The 22,715-nt window shown below is 34.8% G+C and overlaps 4 protein-coding genes across 6 annotated transcripts in view; 2 read left to right on the top strand and 2 right to left on the bottom strand.

The window, feature by feature from the left end:
* The window catches only part of LOC105233496 (uncharacterized), an 84,911-nt gene that overhangs the window by 19,792 nt on the left and 42,404 nt on the right, over positions 1-22,715 (bottom strand). The window lies entirely within an intron of this gene.
* LOC105233495 (uncharacterized) lies at positions 734-14,834 on the top strand. Of its 2 annotated transcripts, none has more exons than XM_049452256.1 (4): positions 734-850; positions 13,550-14,040; positions 14,109-14,475; positions 14,541-14,834. In XM_049452256.1, exons 1-4 carry the CDS (start codon positions 817-819, stop codon positions 14,726-14,728), a joined length of 1,080 nt encoding a protein of 359 aa, XP_049308213.1. In that variant the 5' UTR covers positions 734-816; the 3' UTR covers positions 14,729-14,834. The 2 variants fall into 2 exon arrangements, with proteins under 2 accessions (XP_049308213.1, XP_011213900.2); XM_011215598.4 differs by lacking the exon at positions 734-850 and adding an exon at positions 13,091-13,482.
* Positions 1,441-6,033, top strand: LOC125777426 (uncharacterized). 2 transcript variants are annotated; one of them, XM_049452255.1, is made up of 4 exons: positions 1,441-1,525; positions 4,742-5,235; positions 5,297-5,663; positions 5,732-6,033. In XM_049452255.1, the coding sequence occupies exons 1-4, from the start codon at positions 1,456-1,458 to the stop codon at positions 5,917-5,919; spliced, it is 1,119 nt and encodes a 372-aa protein (XP_049308212.1). In that variant the 5' UTR covers positions 1,441-1,455; the 3' UTR covers positions 5,920-6,033. The 2 variants fall into 2 exon arrangements, with proteins under 2 accessions (XP_049308212.1, XP_049308211.1); XM_049452254.1 differs by lacking the exon at positions 1,441-1,525 and adding an exon at positions 4,274-4,668.
* Positions 8,188-10,146, bottom strand: LOC125777425 (uncharacterized). The gene is made up of 4 exons (XM_049452253.1): positions 9,707-10,146; positions 9,140-9,633; positions 8,701-9,067; positions 8,188-8,634 (listed from the first exon to the last, which is right to left on the bottom strand). Exons 1-4 carry the CDS (start codon positions 9,984-9,986, stop codon positions 8,447-8,449), a joined length of 1,329 nt encoding a protein of 442 aa, XP_049308210.1. The 5' UTR covers positions 9,987-10,146; the 3' UTR covers positions 8,188-8,446.

The raw sequence follows: 22,715 nt of genomic DNA, 5'->3' as shown, positions 1-22,715 counted from the left end.
AACTAACTTAAGTCGCCTGGAAGAAACCGGTTTTTATATTGTATAAGATTAAGAAAAAAATGCAGAGCTACTTATATTTCAAGTTTACAACATAAACAAACATATCGGTAAACAAAATATAATTGAGCAGAGAATTATTTATTGACATACTAAATATTTCCATTGCTCTCACTCAGTCCCTCTCCTTCATAATAAAAAGAGATTCGCTCAAACGACAATATAGAAATATTTTTTGTACAATTTTTACTAACTTTCTTAAAAAAGCCGAAATTTTTTTTAGCCAAAAATTGTTAACTCCATAGCTTTACTCAAAAATAATTGTGACAAGAGATTTAAGTTAATCTCTTTGGCAGCAGCAATACAAATTTCGAGTTCAATTTTTAAGAGCTCAAATATAAACATTATTTGAATAAGCTTTGAACTTTGTTTTCTTCTTTCAGTATTTAAGTTTCTACTCAGTGACTAAATACGCTACATGTTTATATGTAAGGCTCTCATGAACATTATTTTAGACTCTTAATTACTATCAACAAATAAAATGTTTGTTGTTCTTAAGAAAAGTTTTCCACAGCGACAAAACGGATCCCAAAGCTCTACTAAATTTTCAGACATTCGATATCTATGAGCGTACATACATAGATAAGTATGAACAATTGATGCAACGGAAGTAAGTTCTGCTAATTAATACGCTATATAGATAAATGCTTGCGCAAAACTTTTTAGAAAATTTCTAAGTTCTTTTCAAGTTCTTTTAAGTGCGTTAAAAATTTCACAGTGCCACCGGCACAAGCTGCTGGCGAAAATTATGCCACACTCATGGGCTTAGTGAATATTGACGTGGAACTGGAGTGTAAGTGATTAATATATTAATCTTTGTAAAAAAAATTGAAAAAAATATATATCTTTGGGTTTTCTAGCTGGTACTTCAAAGCAGATGTCGTACATGATAAAGCTACCCATCGAATCCATACAAAAACTCTTTGCTGGTCATAATATATTTTTTACGGAACGCACCATGTACAGTGATGTGATACCGGGGCTGGAGCAAATGCATGGTGAAGTGGGTGTTGAAGTGAAGTTCTCACCACAATACTATGATATAGAGACACCATCCGAATTCGGTCTTATACTCATGGAGGATTATGTCCACGTATTTCGTCGATTTTCAGTGCGTGTGTTATCGTTCACAGGGGAATGATTTCCATTGTTTATACCTTCCTTCAGGATTGATGTGAAATCGAAACACTTTGATTGCTTTATTAAGTACTATCATGACAATTTTATTGAGTGTTTGAAACTGCTCAAATACCGAAAGCACCAACCAAAGGAAACTACTAATAATGGTGCTGCAGCCAATAGCGCACCGAATGCTAAGGGTTAACTCCCCAACTATTTGTAGATCTGCTACAGAAAAATGTACCGAATTTTAAACGGATTAAAAATTTCATTGCCAAAATGTCGGAAGGCGCTGGCGAAAATTACTCCACACTCTTGGTTTCGGTGAATTTAGACGCAGAGCTTGAAGGCAAGTAAAAATTAATTTATTGCACTACTTGTGGGAGCATACGAGTATAAAATTGTAAAAGTTTATATCTTCGTATTTTAGATGGAGAAACAAAGAATTTCTCATATATGAACAAACAGCCCATCGATGCGGTGCAGGAATTATTGGCGAAGGATCATAATATATTTGATACCGAAAATGTCATGTATAAAGATGTGATACCGGAAATGGAGCAAATGTATAGAGATGCGGGTGTTGACGTAAAATTCGGAACAAAATATTACGATCTAAAGACGCCATCCAAATTCGGTATTGTACTCGTGGAGGATTTACGTCCCTATGGCTTCAAAAATGTCAATCGTCTTGAGGGTTTCGACATGGAACACACCAAGGCCGCATTGAAAAAGTTGGCTCAATGGCACGCCGCTTCAGCGGTACGTGTTGAAATCAAAGGACCATATCCGAAAATAGTTACTGATGGACTATTTAATGAGGACTTCTTAAAAATGTTGGAAGAGATGGGTGAATCCACTACGGCATTGTATATGGCTAAAGCTGCTAGATTTCTTTATATCTTCAGGTGGTCTCTTGTTCACGAAAGTTTAAGAAATCAAGAAAATCTTGGGGTAATATCGTACATTAAATGAAGAAATTGTAATAAAGAAAGTAAAGAAGTTCTTGAAAAATAAACTTTACATTTTATTAAGAAATTTAGGTATGTAAACTAAAACAGCTCAGTCATTGATAATCATTGGCTTTTTATCTCGATTGCGTTTCTAAATAATTTGCAAAATCATACACTCTAGATTGTATAATGGCTGATGCAAATTTGAAAATTTGTTCGAAAATTTCGTCACGCTGATGCTAACCAATTTAGTAATATTTTTATTTTCTTTTTCTTTTGCCAAAATCTAATCTTATCGCAATTGATTGACTGATAAAATATCAATTTCGTTGGTTCTTGCCAATTTTGCTATCGTTGTTCCTAAAATATTTCGCTACCCTTATATTCAAAAGGTTTAATACAATAAGTATATAATAGTATATCATGTAACGCGTGATCCAAGTAGAGGTACTTTTTTTAATAGCTTGTTTTTGAAATCGTTCAACTTTGTTACGTAAACTCGCGTTCTGTAAAGAATGTGTTTCACGCGATTCGCTCAACTTATGGTCAACAAATCGGTCTACTGAGCGTACTCTTCACAACATCATCACCCATCTTGAGACCTATCACACCATAATAGACCACGTCAAGCACTCAGTGAAAAAAATATAGCAGAGTATACACGAAGATCGTGGAAAGTCGATTCGGCGTTGCTCGCAGAAAGTCGGACTGATGTATGGAACGACGTAACCGTCAAAGGCGATCGCTATTGCGCCATGATAACGTACTATTTGATGCCTGAAGTTGAAGTTCGTGATCTTGACAACAATTGGGTTCAACTTCGCAACAATGGAGGGATTTATTGAGAGAACAGTTTGCTGAGCAGATAATTGGAAGTTTTGGGCCGATCGATCCGTTAAATTTTTGCTTGTGGAGATATGTACATAGTATAAAAAATCTAAAGTGTACGCGGACAATCCCACATCGATTTAGGCCTCAAAGCAAAACATTACGCGCGCTATTTGGCAGTTAGGCGAAATGCTCGAACGAGTCGTCAGAAATTGGGCTTAAAGGATGGACCATTTGATATTTAAGAGAGATAATCCTCAAAAAATAAATAGCATGTTATTTCGAATGATAATAAACATTCGCCAATAAATTTTAACTTTCTGTGTGTTTCTTTAAAGAAGTAGGAATTCTCGAAAGGGATCACCCTTTATCATATACTCAAATGTTAGTTATTGTTCAAGAGTGTTTGGACTATATGACACGCGCCGGAATTATAAAATTATTCTTGTTTATTGCGTTTTATGTTTAAATTTTGTGTTTTTTGTTTATTTATTTCCAATTTCGCGTTTTGTTTGGTTTCTTTTTTCTCTGCTTCCTTTGATAACGAATATATGTATTTGATTATCTGCTTTGCGTACTTTATAAAAGTTGTACTTAAATTTCTATAATTGATAACTTTTGGTTTAACCAAAAGTTTGTGGGTGACGAAACAATCGGTAACTAGTGATAACTGTTTCGTTGCTATGAAGTGATCGATCATTGCCGAAAAATAATTACGTCGATGTTAAACAATTCTGAATGAAATTATTAAATACCATACTGCGATTTCTGCTATTTCGAATATAAAAGAGTTAAGATACACTAAAATTGAATCAAATTTCTAAAACGTTTTTCAGTCACTCAGCCTTAAGTAAATCGGTTAGTCAAGTATGTAAATTTTTGTAACCAATCTTAATGACTGGTTCGCAAGGTCATTGGATGTAAATTTTTAAATCGACGCTCCACTGTCGAAAAATTATTATGTGCCTTTGACCAAAAAATATCATAACACTTTAAAAAGGATGAGCGAACTACCAAAAAAGCCTGAAGCAGCTTTCGGAAGTCTATAAGCTCAGCAAATTGAATATGCAAGTCATTCCAGTAAGTCTTAACGCATACATATGTACATAAACTAGTCGCTCATACACTCATTCATATCGAAATGTTAATAGCGGGCAATTCATCTCTTAAATAAATTAATTTAAAACAAAGCTCTTCCAAAATTACAAACTTTCTGAATGACATACATACATACTCTTATAAAGGGTTGAATTAACTACGAAACTTCATCACACAATTTGCAATATTAATGCTAAAGCAAAGCTCTTTTCGAATAGTTATACTCCGTACAGCGATCGGTTTAGACGTGGTGCGCACACATTGTATACTTTAACGCTCTCTTAGTTAAATTAAGTGAAAATAGTTGAGTGAAAAAAAGCATAAACTTACAAAAGCAAGATGTCAGCAACAACAGAAGTGTCTACAAATGGTACTGCGGAAACCTTGAAAAGCGCAACGGAAACTACTAATAATGGTGCTGCAGCCAAAGACGCACCCAATGCTAAAGGTCCACTCCCCGAATGGCTGAATGAGGATCTATTTGCAGATCTGCTGCAGAAAAACGTACCGAATTTTAAGAGCATTAAAAATTTCACAGCCAAAGTTTCGGAAGGCGCTGGCGAAAATTACGCCACACTCATGGTCTCGCTGAATTTAGACGCAGAGCTTGAAGGCAAGTAAAAATTAATTTATTGCACAACTTGAAGGAGCATTTAATTGTGTTAGTGTATTTGTTCGTATTTTAGATGGAAAAATACAAAATTTCTCCTATATGTTAAAACTGCCCATCGACGCGGTGCAGGAATTAATGGTAAACAGTCATAATATATTTGATACAGAAAATGTCATGTATAAAGATGTGATACCGGAAATGGAGCAAATGTATAGAGATGTGGGTGTTGACGTGACATTCGGAACAAAACATTACGATCTAAAGACGCCATCCAAATTCGGTGTTGTACTCATGGAGGATTTACGTCCCTATGGCTTCAAAAATGTCAATCGTCTTGAGGGTTTCGACATGGAACACACTAAGGCCGCATTGAAAAAGTTGGCACAATGGCACGCCGCATCAGCGGTACGTGTTGAAACCAAAGGACAATATCCGAAAATAGTTTCTGATGGACTATTTAATGAGGACGTCTTAAAAATGATGGAAGAGATGGGTAAATCCATGACAGCTTTGTATATGGAATGCGTACGCATGTATGAGGGCCATGAAGAGTACTACGATAGTTTGGTAAGTATCGAGGTCTTAAATTTGTGGAAAATGTGTGTTTGAGTTTTTGTTTTTATTTTAGAAACGAAACCGTGAGAATTATGCAGACGAATTACGTCCGCTGCTGAAAATCGATCCAAATGAGTTCAACGTTTTAAATCATGGTGACTTTTGGGCCAACAATGTTATGTTCCAATATGATGACGCGGGTAAACTTAAGGAAACATATTTCGTTGACTTTCAGTTGACGCGATATGGTCCACCGATAAATGATCTATATACTTTGCTGCTATCGTCAACGACCATGGATGTGAAAATAAAGCATTTCGATTATTTTATTAAATACTATCATGATAATTTGATTGAGTACTTGAAATTACTGAAATATCCCAAAAAATTACCCACTCTAAAAGAAATCCATATAGCCATGCTCAAATATGGCACTTTCGGTGAGTAGAAAGTGTAATACCAAATGAGCTTTATTATCTCTATAATATTCTTTGTTGTTTTTTTACAGCTGTGAACACAGTTGCTGGTCACCTGTCCATCGTGCTGCTCGAGCCAACTGAGACAGCTAATATGGCCAATATAATTGGCGATTCGGAAGATAGCATTGCGCTAAAAAAAGCGATGTATACAAATTCACGTTATCGGAAACACATTGAGGCCCTTCTTCCTTGGCTTTATCATCGTGGTGCTTTTTAGTGCTTAGGGTACATTAATTCGCTTCTAATAGAAATTTATGTAGTCTGTGTTCACTGACCTATAGCATATATTTAATTTTAATTGAAATAAATGTATTTGTACATGAAGAAAAAATGATCAGTCTAATTGATTTTTAATTGGGAAATTTCTTCGGTCCAATGAACAGAGCTAAATGGAAAACATTTTTTGTAAATATGAAAGATACAATACAAATATGGAAATAATAATTGAGCTCGATATTATGATCTCATAGTTGTAAAGTGTACAACAGTGTTGCATGCCTGTTTTGTTTTTGTATAATCAATATTTTAGCAGTAGTGTGGTCCATATTAATTTTAAAATAATTTTTGGTGGAATTTTTACTAACGGTATCGCGCATGTTTCAAATATGTATGAAATTTGTTATGGGAACTATAACTGTTAGGTGTTAGGTTTCCATATATCTTCGTACAAACTCTTGTTCACGAAAGCCGAGTTTAGGACATCAATAATATCTTGAAATCGTTTATAAATGAAGATATTTATGTACATAAACTAAAACAGCTGAGTCACTCCGCCTTTTCACCCTCACAAACAGATAGTTTGCTTATCTAGCATGATTCCGTCACAGTCTTTTACCACTATTTAAGAATACATTAAAATTCCATCTACTCATTGGCAAGGGGTCCGATAATCATTGATTGTTTATCTTTATGGTTTCTCAATAATTTGCAAAATCATCCACTCTACATTGAATAACGAAGGATATGAAATTAGATAAGCTTCTAAAGGGTGATTTTTTAAGAGCTTGATAACTTTTTTTTAAAAAAAAACGCATAAAATTTGCAAAATCTCATCGGTTCTTTATTTGAAACGTTAGATTGGTTCATGACATTTACTTTTTGAAGATAATTTCATTTAAATGTTGACCGCGGCTGCGTCTTAGGTGGTCCATTCGGAAAGTCCAATTTTGAGCAACTTTTTCGAGCATTTCGGCCGGAATAGCCCGAATTTCTTCGGAAATGTTGTCTTCCAAAGCTGGAATAGTTGCTGGCTTATTTCTGTAGACTTTAGACTTGACGTAGCCCCACAAAAAATAGTCTAAAGGCGTTAAATCGCATGATCTTGGTGGCCAACTTACGGGTCCATTTCTTGAGATGAATTGTTGTCCGAAGTTTTCCCTCAAAATGGCCATAGAATCGCGAGCTGTGTGGCATGTAGCGCCATCTTGTTGAAACCACATGTCAACCAAGTTCAGTTCTTCCATTTTTGGCAACAAAAAGTTTGTTAGCATCGAACGATAGCGATCGCCATTCACCGTAACGTTGCGTCCAACAGCATCTTTGAAAAAATACGGTCCAATGATTCCACCAGCGTACAAACCACACCAAACAGTGCATTTTTCGGGATGCATGGGCAGTTCTTGAACGGCTTCTGGTTGCTCTTCACCCCAAATGCGGCAATTTTGCTTATTTACGTAGCCATTCAACCAGAAATGAGCCTCATCGCTGAACAAAATTTGTCGATAAACACATTTCGAACCGAACACTGATTTTGGTAATAAAATTCAATGATTTGCAAGCGTTGCTCGTTAGTAAGTCTATTCATGATGAAATGTCAAAGCATACTGAGCATCTTTCTCTTTGACACCATGTCTGAAATCCCACGTGATCTGTCAAATACTAATGCATGAAAATCCTAACCTCAAAAAAATCACCCGTTATGTGCATATATTAATTTTATGCGGCTAATTTTTACAACTAGCATATAAGTTTGGGGTGCGTCACGCTGATGCTAACTAATTTAGCAATATTTATATTTTAGTCTCTGTTTGACCACAATATAATCTTATCGCAGTTGATTGACTGATAAAATATCAATTTCGTTGCTTGGTGGCAATATTTGATACCATAATAGTGTATGTTTGGAACAATAAAAGTTTCTTAAAAAATATTTAACTTTTTATATTGCATATTATTTAAACAAGTTATATTTTATGTTGTATTGACTTTTAACATAAATATATTCTATGTCCGTCCCCTGGTTCTAAGCTAGCACCCCACCTATTTTCAGCCAAATCGGTTCAGCCGTTCTTTTGTTCTAAATAATTCAAGTAACACGACTTTCTTTTATATATAGATTAAAGAATTTGTTTGGGTTATGATGGAGTAAAATAAGCTCTAGCAGCTAATAGTTTTTATAGCACATTTCATTCATATCCAACTTTTTCATTTCCGACAATAAAATATCAAAAAACCTCGAAGCCGTTAGTAAACAAATTTACAAAAATTATTTGTTTTATTTTAAACTTAATATCGTTAATACCATGTTTAATTATTTTTATTGTGTCCTTCATATTTACATAAAGTGTTTTCCAAATAGCTCTCTACATTAGACCAAAAGCAATTTCCATTTAGGAAATCAATTAGACTCGACAAATTTTCTTAATGTACAAATACATTTATTTCAGTAAAATTAAATATATGCTATAGGTTTGTACATTGACTATAAAAATTCGTTTTAGGACCAAATTATTGTACCTTAGTCACTAGAAAGCGCCACGACGATAAAGCCAAGGTAGAAGGACCTCAATGTGTTTCCGATAACGTGAATTTGTATACATCACCTTTTTGAGAGCTATGCCTTCTTCCGAATCGCCCATTAAATTGGTTGCATTAGCTGCTTCAGTTGGCTCGAGCAGCACGATGGATAAGTGACCGACAACTGTGTGCATAACTGAAGGAAAAAACAAAAGCATTATAGAGTTAATAAAGCTCATTTGGTATATCACTTTTTACTCACCGAAAGTACCACATTTGAGCATGGCTATATGGATTTCTTTAAGCGTGGGTAATTTTTTGGGATATTTCAGTAATTTCAAGTACTCAATCAAATTATCATGATAGTATTTAATAAAATAATCGAAATGCTTTAGTTTCACATCCAGACTCGTTGACGATATCAGCAAAGTATATAGATCACTTATCGGTGGACCATATAGCGTCATCTGAAAGTCAACGAAATATGTTTCCTTAAGTTTACCCGCGTCATCATATTGGAACATAATATTGTTGGCCCAAAAGTCACCATGATTTAAAACGTTGAACTCATTTGGATCGATTTTCAACAGCGGACGGAATTCGTCGGCAAAGTTCTCACGGTTTCGTTTCTAAAATAAAAACAAAATATAATAACGAAAAAATCACACACTTTTACATTAAACGAAAGCCTCGGCACATACCAAACTATCGTAGTACTCTTCATGGCCCTCATACGTGCGCACACATTCCATATACAATGCCGTAGTTGATTTACTCATCTCTTCCATCATTTTTAAGAATTCCTCATTAACTAGTCCATCAGTAACTACTTTCGGATATGGTCCTTTGATTTCAACACGTACCGCTGAGGCGGCGTGCCATTGTGCCAACTTTTTCAATGCGGCCTTAGTGTGTTCCATGTCGAAACCCTCAAGCCGGTTGACATTTTTGAAGCCATGGGGACGTAAATCCTCCATGAGTACAATACCGAATTTGGATGGCGTCTTTAGATCGTAATGTTTTGTTCCGAATTTTACGTCAACACCCGCATCTCTATACATTTGCTCCATTTCCGGTATCACATCTTTATAGATGACATTTTCGGTAACAAATATATTATGATTCTTCGCCAATAATTCCTGCACCGCGTCGATGGGCAGTTTGATCATATATGAAAAATTTTGTGTTTCTCCATCTAAAATATGAAGAAATAGACTAGCAATTTTATATGGTCCCACAAGTAGTGCAATAAATTCATTTTTACTTGCCTTCAAGCTCTGCGTCTAAATTCACCGAGACCATGAGTGTGGCGTAATTTTCGCCAGCGCCTTCCGAGACTTTGGCTGTGAAATTTTTAATGCTCTTAAAATTCGGTACATTTTTCTTCAGCAGATCTGCAAATAGATCCTCATTCAGCCATTCGGGCAGTTGACTCTTAGCAATCGGAGCGCCATTGGCTGCTGCACCATTAGTGTTAGTATTAGTTTCCGTTGCGCTTTTAATGGCTTCCGCAGTACCATTTGTCGCTGTGTCTGTTGTCGCTGACATTTTATTTTTTGTAAGTTTATGCTTTTTACACTCAACAATTTTCACTTAATTTGACTAAAGAGAGCTTTTAAGAATACAGTGTGTGCGCAACCACGTCTAAACCGATCGCTTTACGGTACATAACTATTCGGAAAGAGCTTTGCCTTAGCATTAATATTGAAAATTTTGTGATGAAGTTTCGTAGTTAATTCAACCCTTTATAAGAGTATGTATGTATGTCATTCAGAAAGTTTGATATTCTCGAAGAGCTTTTTTTAAATTGATTTATTACAGATATAAACTGACCGCTGTTAACATTTTGATAGTCATTCATATGAGCGTCTAGTGTATGTACATATGTATTAAGATTAACTGGAATGACTTGCATTTTCAGTTCGTTGAGCTTATAGACTTCCTAAAGCGGGCTTTTGACCTAAGTTCACATTTTACTAATATTCTTACTAGGCATTTAAAGAGTTTGCGCATCCGTTTTAAAAATAAAAAAAACATATATTTATACTTTTTTGATATTGTTTGGTCCCTTAGAATGCTAAAAAAGTAATTAAAGCTTTCCTACTATCTGAAGCCAATACCATGGAATTCGCAATTTAGTGGTAATTTTCGTGAGAATTCGTGCCGTAAGTTTTTGGAGTAATTGTATTGTTCCTTATCACTCCGTTACGCATGCACTATGTACGTCGTTTCCTTTTCAATAATGGGTAAAGCTCGGTACAAGAGTTATAAAAAGCTAGGTCATGTAGAACAGAGTAGAGATGATGAAATTTACTACTTGCTATTCGAAATTTTGATCGAGGTTTTTACTATACGAACTCGTATATATAAAACGAGTAGGAAGCACTAAATTCAGATGTCTCTGAACATTTTAAAAAATATCTTATCAAAGACCGAGAAACACTTGATGGTGTCTAACGTCAACCTGAGGATCGAAATCCAAGCAATTTTATATATATTCTATATAGTATATACCCATACATTGACACAGACATACGAGGTGTGTTCAAAAAGTATCGCGAATTTTGAATTTTCGCGGGTTACGTATATTCGAATTTCGAATTTTTCGGGGCGTTATGTTGGTACTCATGTCTCTCACTTATGCCGACAAGCTCGGCCATTTTGAATGTTCATTTAATTGTTGACAGCTGCTTTGCTTGCATGTGTTTCGGATCGTCTTCGATTTTTATCTATCAAAAAAATTGCACCACGATAACGCCTCTGCTCACACATCCTTGCTTTTGCGCGACTTTTTGGCCAAAAACAACACACTAATGATGCCGCAGCCACCGTATTCCCCAGATCTGGCCCCCTGTGACTTTTTCTTGTTCCCTAAACTGAAGAGGCCCATGAAAGGACGACGTTACGCTTCTCTTGACGAGATAAAGACGGCATCGAAGGAGGAGCTGAAGAAGATAAAAAAAAAATATTTTTTGAAGTGCTTCGAAGATTGGAAAAACCGTTGGCACAAGTGTATAATATCTCATGGGTATTACTTTGAAGGGGACAAAATAGATATTCATGAATAAATAAATAATTTTTGAAAAAACACAAAATTCGCGATACTTTTTGAACACACCTCGTAAGTTATGTTAGAAAAACGAAAACAGTATATATGGCGGTTGGGGTAGTATCGACCATATTTTATCTATTTTTCCCACTACCACTTGCTATTAACATGTCACTTACTAAAAAACTCATCATATAGAGTAAAGTCAGCCGGATGTTCGAAGATCCTGATATTAGTTATATAAAGGCTAGGTCAAGTTTTCGCTCAAATTTATCTATTTCAGGTAGAAAGATAGACTAATATGATCAACACATGCTCTCTCATTTTCAATTAGATAATTTGACCGATATATGCGGTACAAAGTCACCCGGAAATTTTAAAATCTTTCTATGAGATAAATGGGGACTAGGGAAAGTATTGGCTCGATTTAACCAATTTTTGACATGTACACATGCCATTATCAGGAAAGGATTATATTATACCTCAATTTTAATTACATATCTGACACTTTGACTGATATTTTCGATGAAAAATCAACTATAAATAATGGGGTCCATATATTCGATACCTAGAGACTTCAACAGTTGTTGTTGGATTAGAACGATTTTTGGTCATAAGATGGCATGCACTAAAGGCATTATTCATGTAAAGTTTAATCCCGTTGTATTACTTGCTTCTGGATTTGAGTACTGGAAAGGTTAGGTTAGGAAAGGCTAAGTAACCTCTCATACCAAATTTGGTTGAAATTAGTCGCGTAGTTCCTGAAATATATGTTTTCTTCCAAAGGTGGGCGTCTTCTCTCTTCTCCATCATCTTCTTTGTAAAGCTTAGTTCTTGTGGCGCATTTATTCAGTGAGTTAACGCATTTTCAGTAGTTTTCAACATAACCAGGGGAGTGGGGGTGATTATTCTCTCATTTGACACATTTTCTCAAAGTATGAAGAGATGCTAAAGATACTTCTTTTAGCTTTCTTTTTATTACTTATGCTGTAGCGAGTGGGAAGATATGCACATTAAACCAGTTTGAGGGCGGGTCCCTTGTCGATATCTTACTTTAGTAGTTAGTTATGGTCGTTAAAACCAAGATTAAACAGAGTTCTTCCGATGTCTAAATGGAGAGATTTTGGCTCGTAACTTAAAAATAAAATAAGTACCTATTCAAGTTAATCAGTGTATACATATATATGGCAAGTTTCATCATGATATCTCAATTGGGAAGAGATTCGCTCAGACGAGTTTGTCTTGTCCACGATGGACTCCCAAGCTACTCAACCGATTTTAGCGAAACTTAGCTCACTGTGTTCAGTTTGAACCAGCTTAAAAGATAGGATAGTAAAAATAATTCAAAAATAAAACATACAGTGAATGGTCTATTAAATGGATGCCGTTTGGGCGACATAAGTCTTGTTGTGTGAACGCGCTCTAAGTAAATCAGTAAATAGTTGTTGCACTCGAGAGAAGTTCTCTGCAACGGCACATCAGTTCATAAAGCTTTATCAAAATTTCAAACATTCTATTATATATCCATGCACACACTATGTAGATATATACTTAGATAAGTATAAACAATTGATGCAGCGGCCGTATATAAATGCAAGCGCAAAGCTTTTTTAGAATAGTTCTAAAGAGAGTGCCGATCGCGGTAAACTACACGCTGCTAACGGTTCAAATTTTTTAGTAGTTTTTGTTTGGTTTGTGGAAAGAGCATAGAAAGATAACGTAAAAAGATGTCTACGACAGCTGTGATGAATGGTAAACAACAAACAAATGAGCTTAAAAGCGCGCCGGACGCGAGAAAGACAGAGGGCAATGAGGCGCCAAATCCCACGCGTCAAATCCCCGAGTGGCTGACAGCGGAACTATTTGCAGATCTGCTGCAGAAAAATATACCGAATTTTAAGTGCATTAAAAATTTCGCAGTGCGACCGGCACAAGCTGCTGGCGAAAATTATGCCACACTCATGGGCTTAGTGACTATTGACGTGGAACTGGAGTGTAAGTGAAGAATATATTCGTATTTGTTAAAAAATTGAAAAAATATATATATTTTTGGGTTTTCTAGCTGGTACTTCAAAGCAGGTGTCGTACATGATCAAGCTACCCATCGAATCCATACAAAAACTCTTTGCCGGTCATAATATATTTGATACGGAACGCACCATGTACAGTGATGTGATACCGGAGTTGGAGCAAATGTATGGCGAAGTGGGTGTTGAAGTGAAATTCTCACCACAATATTATGACATAGAGACACCATCCGAATTCGGTGTTATACTCATGGAGGATTTACGGCCGCGTGGTTTCAAAAATGCCAACCGCTTTCAGGGTTTCGACATGGAACACACTAAGGCCGCACTAAAAAAGTTGGCACAATGGCATGCCGCCACAGCAGTGCGTGTTGAGACCAAAGGCAAATATCCAGAAATTGTGACTGTGGGCATTTACACCGAAGGTCTAATTGACGCAATGGAAAATATGGATAAAACTACGCCAAATGCATTCTATGACAGTGTGCCCTTGTATGAAGGCAGTGAGTTGTATATGGAGAGTTTGGTAAATATCACAAATTATGAAACATTAATTATGCATACAACTACTTTTTAATCTTATTTTGTTGTTAGGAAAAAAATCGTGAGAACTTTTACAAGGACTTCCGCGCAGTAATGAAAGCTGATCCGAATGAATTTAATGTTTTGAATCATGGTGATTTCTGGGCCAACAATATTATGTTTCAATATGATGCTTTTGGTAAAATTAAGGAAACATATTTCGTCGATTTTCAGTGCGAGCGTTATGGTTCACCGGTGAATGATTTGTACTGTTTCCTCATATCTTCCATCAGCCTTGATGTAAAGTTGAAACACTTCGATTACTTTATTAAATACTATCATGACAATTTGATTGAGTGCTTGAAACTGCTGAAATATCCTAAGAAATTACCAGCCTTGAAGGATATCCATATAGCGCTTTATAAGTACGGCACGTGGGGTGAGTGAGCAGTTGAAATAAAATTTGAATTAGTTTGCCATGATATAATTCTAAATGTACTTCAGGTTTATATGAGCTTATGGGTCATATGTCCATTGTGCTTGTCGATCCGTCGGAAGCTGCAGATGTCAATAATTTAATGGGTAATACGCCTGAGGGTGAAGAGTTTAAAAAATCCATGTACAGAAATGAACGATTTCGTAAACACGCCGAAGCCATATTGCCGTGGCTTTATAATCGTGGTGTGTTTTAGTGTTAAATCGTTGGCCAGTTATTGTTTATAATACATTTACATAAATGCGATAATATTACTTTTTTAAAAAATATTTAGTGGAAATAAATATTATATAATGATACAATTGTGCTTTTTGTTGGGATATTTAGACTTTCAGTTTACAAAAACTAATCTAAATATGATTAATAATGTGTATACAAAATCGTATCACATATTTAATGCGCTCAGTATAACTATTCGGTTACTTAAAGTAACCTTTCTCAAGTTTATGAAATGTAAATAAGAAAACACTAAGATCTAGATTAATAAGTCCGTGTTGGTTGGGCGGGAGGAGGGTAATCATTGGGTATTATTATTATAAATTGTGTTTAACGAATTTGAAAATCTTTGTTGTAAAAATTTTAAGAGTTTTTTTGTTCCTTTTTGGATACAAAAGGTTCTGGAAAACACTTGCTGATGTTTTTTTCTTTAAGAGCTCTTTGAGAATGCGAAATTCTTTTGACATCAACATTCAACATCTTTAAAAGCATGTTCAGAATAAATTACAAAACCTAACGCTCTTATTGTGTTACTTATCGACCAAGTCTTTATTGATTTCGATATCTATGTGATCCTCAGGAAATCCTCTTTGATAATCCGTAATTTTGTCCTTTCTTTTTCAAGTCTTTTTTTTATTTGTATTATTTTTTTTTACATAAGTATATGATTTAAGCAATTATTATATTTGGTTTACAAAAGTTTAAAGGTTACTCTGCCAAAAATATTTATATGCATTTTCCAACACAAATATTTCCTAACTTATGTACAAACAGAATCGAACCAAAGACCGTGAAGTGTCGATTTAGCGCCGAAACTCGGGCTGACATATGAAAATTAAATTTACAGCGTACAAAATACAGTTTGAAAGAACTGAAGCATCTTTACCTACGCCTCGCTTTATGAGCTCTTGAAAAGTTCCAAGAATATCCGACGTTTTCGAGCCAACTTTTGTTCAGCTGTGAGGCCCATTTTTGGCTCAACAAGTACATAAACAAGCAAAATTGCTAGATTTGGGACGAGGAGCAACCTGAAGAGATTTAACAAGCGTTTGACTTGGTTTGTGGACTGGTGAAATCATATTTCATATGTCCATTTTTTTTCAAACCTGATACCGGAAAACGTAACCATCTATCGCGCCATGATAACCAATTATTTGATGCCTGAATTTGAAGCTCATGATCTCCAGATAATTTCACTTTTTGGGCTGGTCGATTGGCCACCAAGAACGCGTGATATCACACCGTTAGACTTTTTTCTGTCCGTCGCCAGTTTCGCCAATTAAAATGCCAAATAATGTTATTTTGAATGCTAAAAAAACATTTCCCATTAAATTTGAAGTTTCTGTGTGTTTTAAAAAAAGTAGGGCACCTCGAAATGGATCACCCTTTAACATATAATCAAAAGTGAGTTATTGTTCAAGAATGTTTGGCCTATATGACACGCGCGTGATAAAACTCTCCGAAATTATAAGAATACACTTGTTTATTGCGGTATAATTTTATATTTTATGTTTTTGGTTTATTTCTAATTTTGTCTTTTGTTTTGTTTCTGCTTTCGTTGCTTCCTGTGATAACGAAAATATTATCTTATCTGGATTGATTACTTGATAAAAAATGTAAAGCAAAGTGATGTAGAACTGCTGATAGCCAAATCACCTGCTGACTTCAGCTATAAACTAAGTTTATAAATATTAAACGTAGTTAAGGGACTTGTTACGGTGTGACACGCGGACCCAGCAGCTTTTCAAAAAATAAAATTTTTGGAGAAAATGTTTTTATGCCAATGCAATGTTAATAACAACAAAGATCTTATCTTATTGATAAGTGTTTCGTTATTCTCAACTTATTGAGCAATCAGTACAGTAGCGACTAATACGAAATATGGATTGATTACAATATCACAAGGCGTTTCGCGGTCAGGTGCTTTCCTCTCTCTCAGCCAACCACCAAGAATAGGCTTATCATTGCCTAAGAATAATGACGTCGATGTTAACAAATTTTGAATAATAATAAAGATACTATATTATTTTCAGTTTTTTCGAATATAAAATAGTTAAGAAACACTAAAATTTAATCAAATTTCTACACCAATTTTCATTCATCCCTTGCTCAAGCGCATGCTTTTGTTCTCAAACCAACATTTTCATCAAGCAATTTAGCAACGCTGTACTTAAAGACAGCTATAATTTCTTTACACCCTTAAATAAATCGGTTAGTCAAGTATGTAAATTTTTGTATTCCTTTATTCTACTCTCTTATTTGTACAATAACTTGTTTCCTGTAGCAAATCTTAATGACTGGTTTGCAGCGTCTTTCTTATAAATGTTACTTAAGCCACTCTGTTGGTTTGCTAAATAAAATTCAACCCTTTTTACTTTCAGTGAAGACACGTCTACAGCTGGTTTGCAGTTGTTGAAAGGATAATAAAGGGTGATTTTTTAAGAGCTTGATAACTTTAAAAAAAAAAAAAACGCATAAAATTTGCAAAATCTCATCGGTTCTTTATTTGAAACGTTAGATTGGTTCATGACATTTACTTTTTGAAGATAATTTCATTTAAATGTTGACCGCGGCTGCGTCTTAGGTGGTCCATTCGGAAAGTCCAATTTTGGGCAACTTTTTCGAGCATTTCGGCCGGAATAGCCCGAATTTCTTCGGAAATGTTGTCTTCCAAAGCTGGAATAGTTGCTGGCTTATTTCTGTAGACTTTAGACTTGACGTAGCCCCACAAAAAATAGTCTAAAGGCGTTAAATCGCATGATCTTGGTGGCCAACTTACGGGTCCATTTCTTGAGATGAATTGTTGTCCGAAGTTTTCCCTCAAAATGGCCATAGAATCGCGAGCTGTGTGGCATGTAGCGCCATCTTGTTGAAACCACATGTCAACCAAGTTCAGTTCTTCCATTTTTGGCAACAAAAAGTTTGTTAGCATCGAACGATAGCGATCGCCATTCACCGTAACGTTGCGTCCAACAGCATCTTTGAAAAAATACGGTCCAATGATTCCACCAGCGTACAAACCACACCAAACAGTGCATTTTTCGGGATGCATGGGCAGTTCTTGAACGGCTTCTGGTTGCTCTTCACCCCAAATGCGGCAATTTTGCTTATTTACGTAGCCATTCAACCAGAAATGAGCCTCATCGCTGAACAAAATTTGTCGATAAACACATTTCGAACCGAACACTGATTTTGGTAATAAAATTCAATGATTTGCAAGCGTTGCTCGTTAGTAAGTCTATTCATGATGAAATGTCAAAGCATACTGAGCATCTTTCTCTTTGACACCATGTCTGAAATCCCACGTGATCTGTCAAATACTAATGCATGAAAATCCTAACCTCAAAAAAATCACCCGTTAAAAATAAAGTTGACACTCCACTTTCGAACAATTATTATTTGCTTTTCTCATAAGAAAGTAAAAGTATAGAAGGAAGCACAGTTGACAAAGCGAATTCGTTCTGCAACCAATTAAGTTTTTAGATAATCTCTTTTGTGAATTTAATTTTTATTATGTCCTGTTTTTCAGGTATTTTTGTGGCTGTACTAATTGTGGGGTCAGGCAATTTCACGGTTCATAATAGTTAATGTAAGAAATATTAAAAAAACTTTAAAAATCGTTGCTAGGGAAAAAATTTATGTACATGTATTTAAATATCCATGTATCTTAAAGTTGAGATCACTGACTATGAATTTTAGTTTAGCAGTGAATTTTAATAATTTCGACTAATATATAATGCGTCAATGAGAAAAAAGTCAATCAAATAATCGGGCAAAGGTGTTTTCTGACTTTCATTAAGATACCTCAAGATGGATCGATATATTCGTTTATTAATCAGCCATAGGTATTGATATCTGGTGACTTGAAGTTTTGTAATCCGATTCCGCTAATTTTTAGACATAAGATTGCATCCCTTAAATACACTTTGGGCGCAAAGACTTAAGTTGTTAACAATATTGACTTTCGATTTATTACTGTAAAGTGAAATAATCATTTGGAATATAAATTTGACCCTTTTGTCAATTTCTTCCATTTTCATGCTGCAATATACCAATGAAATGCTGCGCAGCGAATTGGATTGAAATTGGTTAAGAACTTGCTGACATATAGGCTTTCAGCTGATTATGGTCGAAGTCACGTCAGCTTTCCAATTTTAATAACGGCTCCTATGAAACCCTTCCCTACCATCTTCTTTGAGAAATTTTTGCTTTTGACGGATTTGGTTAAGTAGTCATTAACATAACCATTATATAGGGAGACGCGATTTCAACCATTTTCACACTGTAATTGTAGGTGCCAAATGGATTTGTACTCATCAAGGGGTTTCAATTTAATTTTTATTTTATTTTTTTTTATATGCTATGATATGTATGTATATCTAGAATATTTTTCGGAAGTTTCAAGGCAATCGCAATAAAAGTGTAGGAAATAGAACGTTTGAAAAGCAGGCCTTCAGGCTAGACCACTTCACTCTTTGATCGCGATTTTCTTGAAACGTCGTTTTCATAGTCGGCGGCCACGTTTTCTTGGAAACTAGTGAAGCGATGTTATTGTAAATTTTCACAGTTTTATTAAATAGAAATACTTCGCGATTGATGGAATGAATTTTTTTCGATTACAAATAATTTTTCAAGGCAATTTTTGGTATACTTAGGACTAAACTCACACTGTTCTGTTTGCAACTTTGGCAAAAATTCTTTTTTTTTCAAATCCTGCGATTAGTCACGTTTTATATAATACTAATCTATTAACAGACGAAATTTGATTTTTGAATTTTAGATGAATTCTTCGTCTGACCACCGCGTGGAGACATTTTTGAGCAGTGCCTCCGGAAACCAGCTGTCAATGGCTGCATTTCCAAAAATTCTTTATGAAAAGTTCACAAAATACTGTTAAAATGGTGATCTTTGATATATTCAAAAGTTGTAAGAAATTAATTCATTTGTTATATTATTTGTCTTTTTTGTTACATGAATAAAAAGATGGCGAAAATAGGCATTTTCGGTTGCAAAAAACACACGTTACGTCTTACTGTATTCCAAAGTAAATATTCTATAGTCAAAATAGTATTTTTTTCGAGAAATTGTTTAGTGTGATGAAAATGAACAATTTTGACAATTTTTGCGGTCGGAGGTTAAAGGTTAAAAAATAAGAATTTTTTTTCGAAAAAGTCACACAATTTTTAAAAAAAAAAAATTTTTTTTGACATTATAATATATATTTTTTTGTCTAATATTGTAAATATATACCTCAATAACGGTAACCATCGTCTCTGCTATACCTTAATTTTTGTATAGTATACATTTAGGCGTTCAACTTTGTTATCAAAAAAGGTCAAAATGCTTAATCGTAAAGGCCAGATTACCGTAAAGTTAAGCACTTAGTAAAATTGAAGTTCAAACTTCGTGTCGTATAAATACGAGTATCATCATTTACAGTTACGTCGAATTTAGTTGCCAAGTTCAAGTGAGGGCAAGCACGCACAGATAACGACGCACTCAAAGTGTTGTAAAGAAGTGAAATTAAATTTCCAACTTCCAAAAATAAAAAAAAAAATACACATGTAATCTCACACACTTTGTTCACATATATTATTATCAGCAAATAACATACAATAACAAAAAAGTGTTGCGATTATTTGTGAAAAATGTTACATATGCGCTGTTTGTACCGTTAGATAATAGTTATGCGAGCAAAAATTTCGCACATTTTTTTAACAACAATAAAAAGCGCGTTGCAAATAAAAATAAATAAGAAAAGCGCGGCATTACAATCAAATGAGTTTAACCTCCACACGCACAACTTTCGGTACGGTGAAGCGAACGCAACATAAAACACAATAAAACATGCGAAGCAGCGGCAATTGTTTATTAATGGCATTCTTACATACAGCAAAAATGAAAAATATTATAATAGATATGCGTGTATTTGTTTAATTTAGGGAATTATTTTGTTGTATTTTTCATTTGGCAAACATGTGTAAATATTGCGAGCGCAAACGGTAGCGCCGCACTTCAATGAATTCGTATAATTGTTGGACTTTAAATGTGAATGATTGGGCATGCGAAGTTAAGTTGTGCCACAGTGGGTTTGATTGTTAGAATTATTGGTAATACATTGTACAATTTTTTAAAGACTATGCTTTGAAATACTAGTTATAAATGTGAAGGGTTTAACAGTGACTTAAAATTTTCGGCATTACCTTGAAAAAATTGAGAAAGTAAACAGGACTTAAAATGCAGAACAAATGGTTTTTCGTCAAAATAAATTTATTTTATTCAAAATAGTCTCCTTCTGCTTAAATACAGCTTTTGGCAAGGTCTAAAAGCCTGCCGAACGAGTGCTTTAGCTCGTTGGCCGGTAGGGCCGCCGGTATGCCAGTGCAAGCCTTTTGAATGGCCTCTACATCTGCATAACGCTTTCCTTTCATGGGCAAATGCATTTTTCCGAAAAGGAAGAAGTCGCATGGTGCCATATCAGGCGAATACGGGGAGTGGTTAATGGTTAAACTGTGATTTTTGGTCAAATAATCGGTCACAAGCGTCAATCGATCAGAGCAATTTTCGGTCGTCAGTCAATTTGTGCGGAACAAACCGTGCACACACATTTCGTAAGCCCAAATGTTCGGTCAAAATGCGATAAATCGATGTTTTGAAGATGTCCAATTTCATTTTCATTAATTTCAATGATAATTTCATTCGATTTTTGATGAATTCACGCACAGTTTCGATGGAATTTCCGGTGATCACGGATTTTGATTGGCCCACATGTTGATCGTCATTTATGTGCTCACGACCATTTTGAAAACGTTGAAACCACTCGTGCACTCTGCTACGGGATCGGCAACGATCGCCATAAACTTATTTCATCAATTAAACATACTGACACTTAAAACGCAATAACTTCACTTCCAATCAATGAAATGTCATGAAATTCACTCACTCACTGGACAATCGATAAAGATAGCTGATTCTAACGCACCAGTCTACATATAGATTCAAAAAGTCCTGTTTACTTTGGAACGCACCTTGTATGAAAATAAAAAGACCAAGAACTGGGATATTTGAATTTTCCACATAAATTTTGAGGTTATGTTGAAAGGTTGTTGATACAAAAGTTGTAGATATTTTTATTGCCTTATAACTTTTACTATTCAACTTGTAGTTTTGCCGGAAATAAGGTTAAACCGCGAAAATTCCTAATTAAAAATTCAACCACGCCCCTCATCTTCTTCTTCGCGACCTCAGCTCGCTCGTAAATTATTTTTCCTTTAATTTTTGGTATTTTATCTTTAGTTTATTTACCCTGGTCTTTAGTGGAATCGGTTCCTAAAGCTTTAGAGACTTTTTATCGCAACGAGGTTTTCAGGGTTAGTGAAGAAAATTTTTCCGCCTTAAAATTTCAGACGATCTTCTTAAATTTAATTGTTAGAAAAATAAAAAATAATTTGTCGTACAATGAAATTGACATGACGTGATCATTATACTAAAATTTTAACTTAAAAAAATTGCATTTTATACCGCTGAATATTTTTTAATAAAATATTTATATTTGCGCTTATAATAATTAAAAATAACTCGATAACACTTAATAATGAATTATTTACTTTATATGTAATTACTTTTTAAGCATTCATTTTACCACTACCATCCCACTGTGCGCTTTTGCATGTCATTTAGGGAAAGTGTTTGTTGCTCACACACATAAATACGCCTTTCATTAACGATTGATTGATATTAGTTGAAAATATTTGCAGTTATTTTCAATTCAGAAAATCTCAAATAATTTGCTGTGTGAGTTTTGGCTATAACAAGGGAGCGGTAGATAACGAAATTACTGCAGTTCAACATGCCAACACTTAGAAACTCTTGCTTCTGAATAAATACAATAACATTTTTTTTTAATTTTCATTACTTCAATTACTTACTCAAATTTGTATATATTTGTTATAAAAAACGCGCAAATT

The sequence above is a fragment of the Bactrocera dorsalis genome, chromosome 3 (genome assembly GCF_023373825.1).
Source record: "Bactrocera dorsalis isolate Fly_Bdor chromosome 3, ASM2337382v1, whole genome shotgun sequence".
NCBI classification, from domain to species: domain Eukaryota; kingdom Metazoa; phylum Arthropoda; class Insecta; order Diptera; family Tephritidae; genus Bactrocera; species Bactrocera dorsalis.
Note: the sequence above shows the minus strand (reverse complement) of the source record. Positions and strands in the feature narration are given on the sequence as shown.

Bases quoted from the DNA above. Each gene is read 5' to 3' on its own strand.
- LOC105233495 (XM_011215598.4), top strand. From the start codon at position 13,215: ATGTCTACGACAGCTGTGATGAATGGTAAACAACAAACAAATGAGCTT. The intron at 13,483-13,549 runs GTAAGTGAAGAA...TGGGTTTTCTAG, and splicing joins TATTGACGTGGAACTGGAGT to CTGGTACTTCAAAGCAGGTG. The intron at 14,041-14,108 runs GTAAATATCACA...TTTTGTTGTTAG, and splicing joins AGTTGTATATGGAGAGTTTG to GAAAAAAATCGTGAGAACTT.
- LOC125777425 (XM_049452253.1), bottom strand. From the start codon at position 9,986: ATGTCAGCGACAACAGACACAGCGACAAATGGTACTGCGGAAGCCATT. The intron at 9,634-9,706 runs GCAAGTAAAAAT...TTCATATTTTAG, and splicing joins TTTAGACGCAGAGCTTGAAG to ATGGAGAAACACAAAATTTT. The intron at 8,635-8,700 runs GTGAGTAAAAAG...TTTTTCCTTCAG, and splicing joins GCTCAAATGTGGTACTTTCG to TTATGCACACAGTTGTCGGT.
- LOC125777426 (XM_049452254.1), top strand. From the start codon at position 4,395: ATGTCAGCAACAACAGAAGTGTCTACAAATGGTACTGCGGAAACCTTG. The intron at 5,236-5,296 runs GTAAGTATCGAG...TTTTTATTTTAG, and splicing joins AAGAGTACTACGATAGTTTG to AAACGAAACCGTGAGAATTA. The intron at 5,664-5,731 runs GTGAGTAGAAAG...GTTTTTTTACAG, and splicing joins GCTCAAATATGGCACTTTCG to CTGTGAACACAGTTGCTGGT.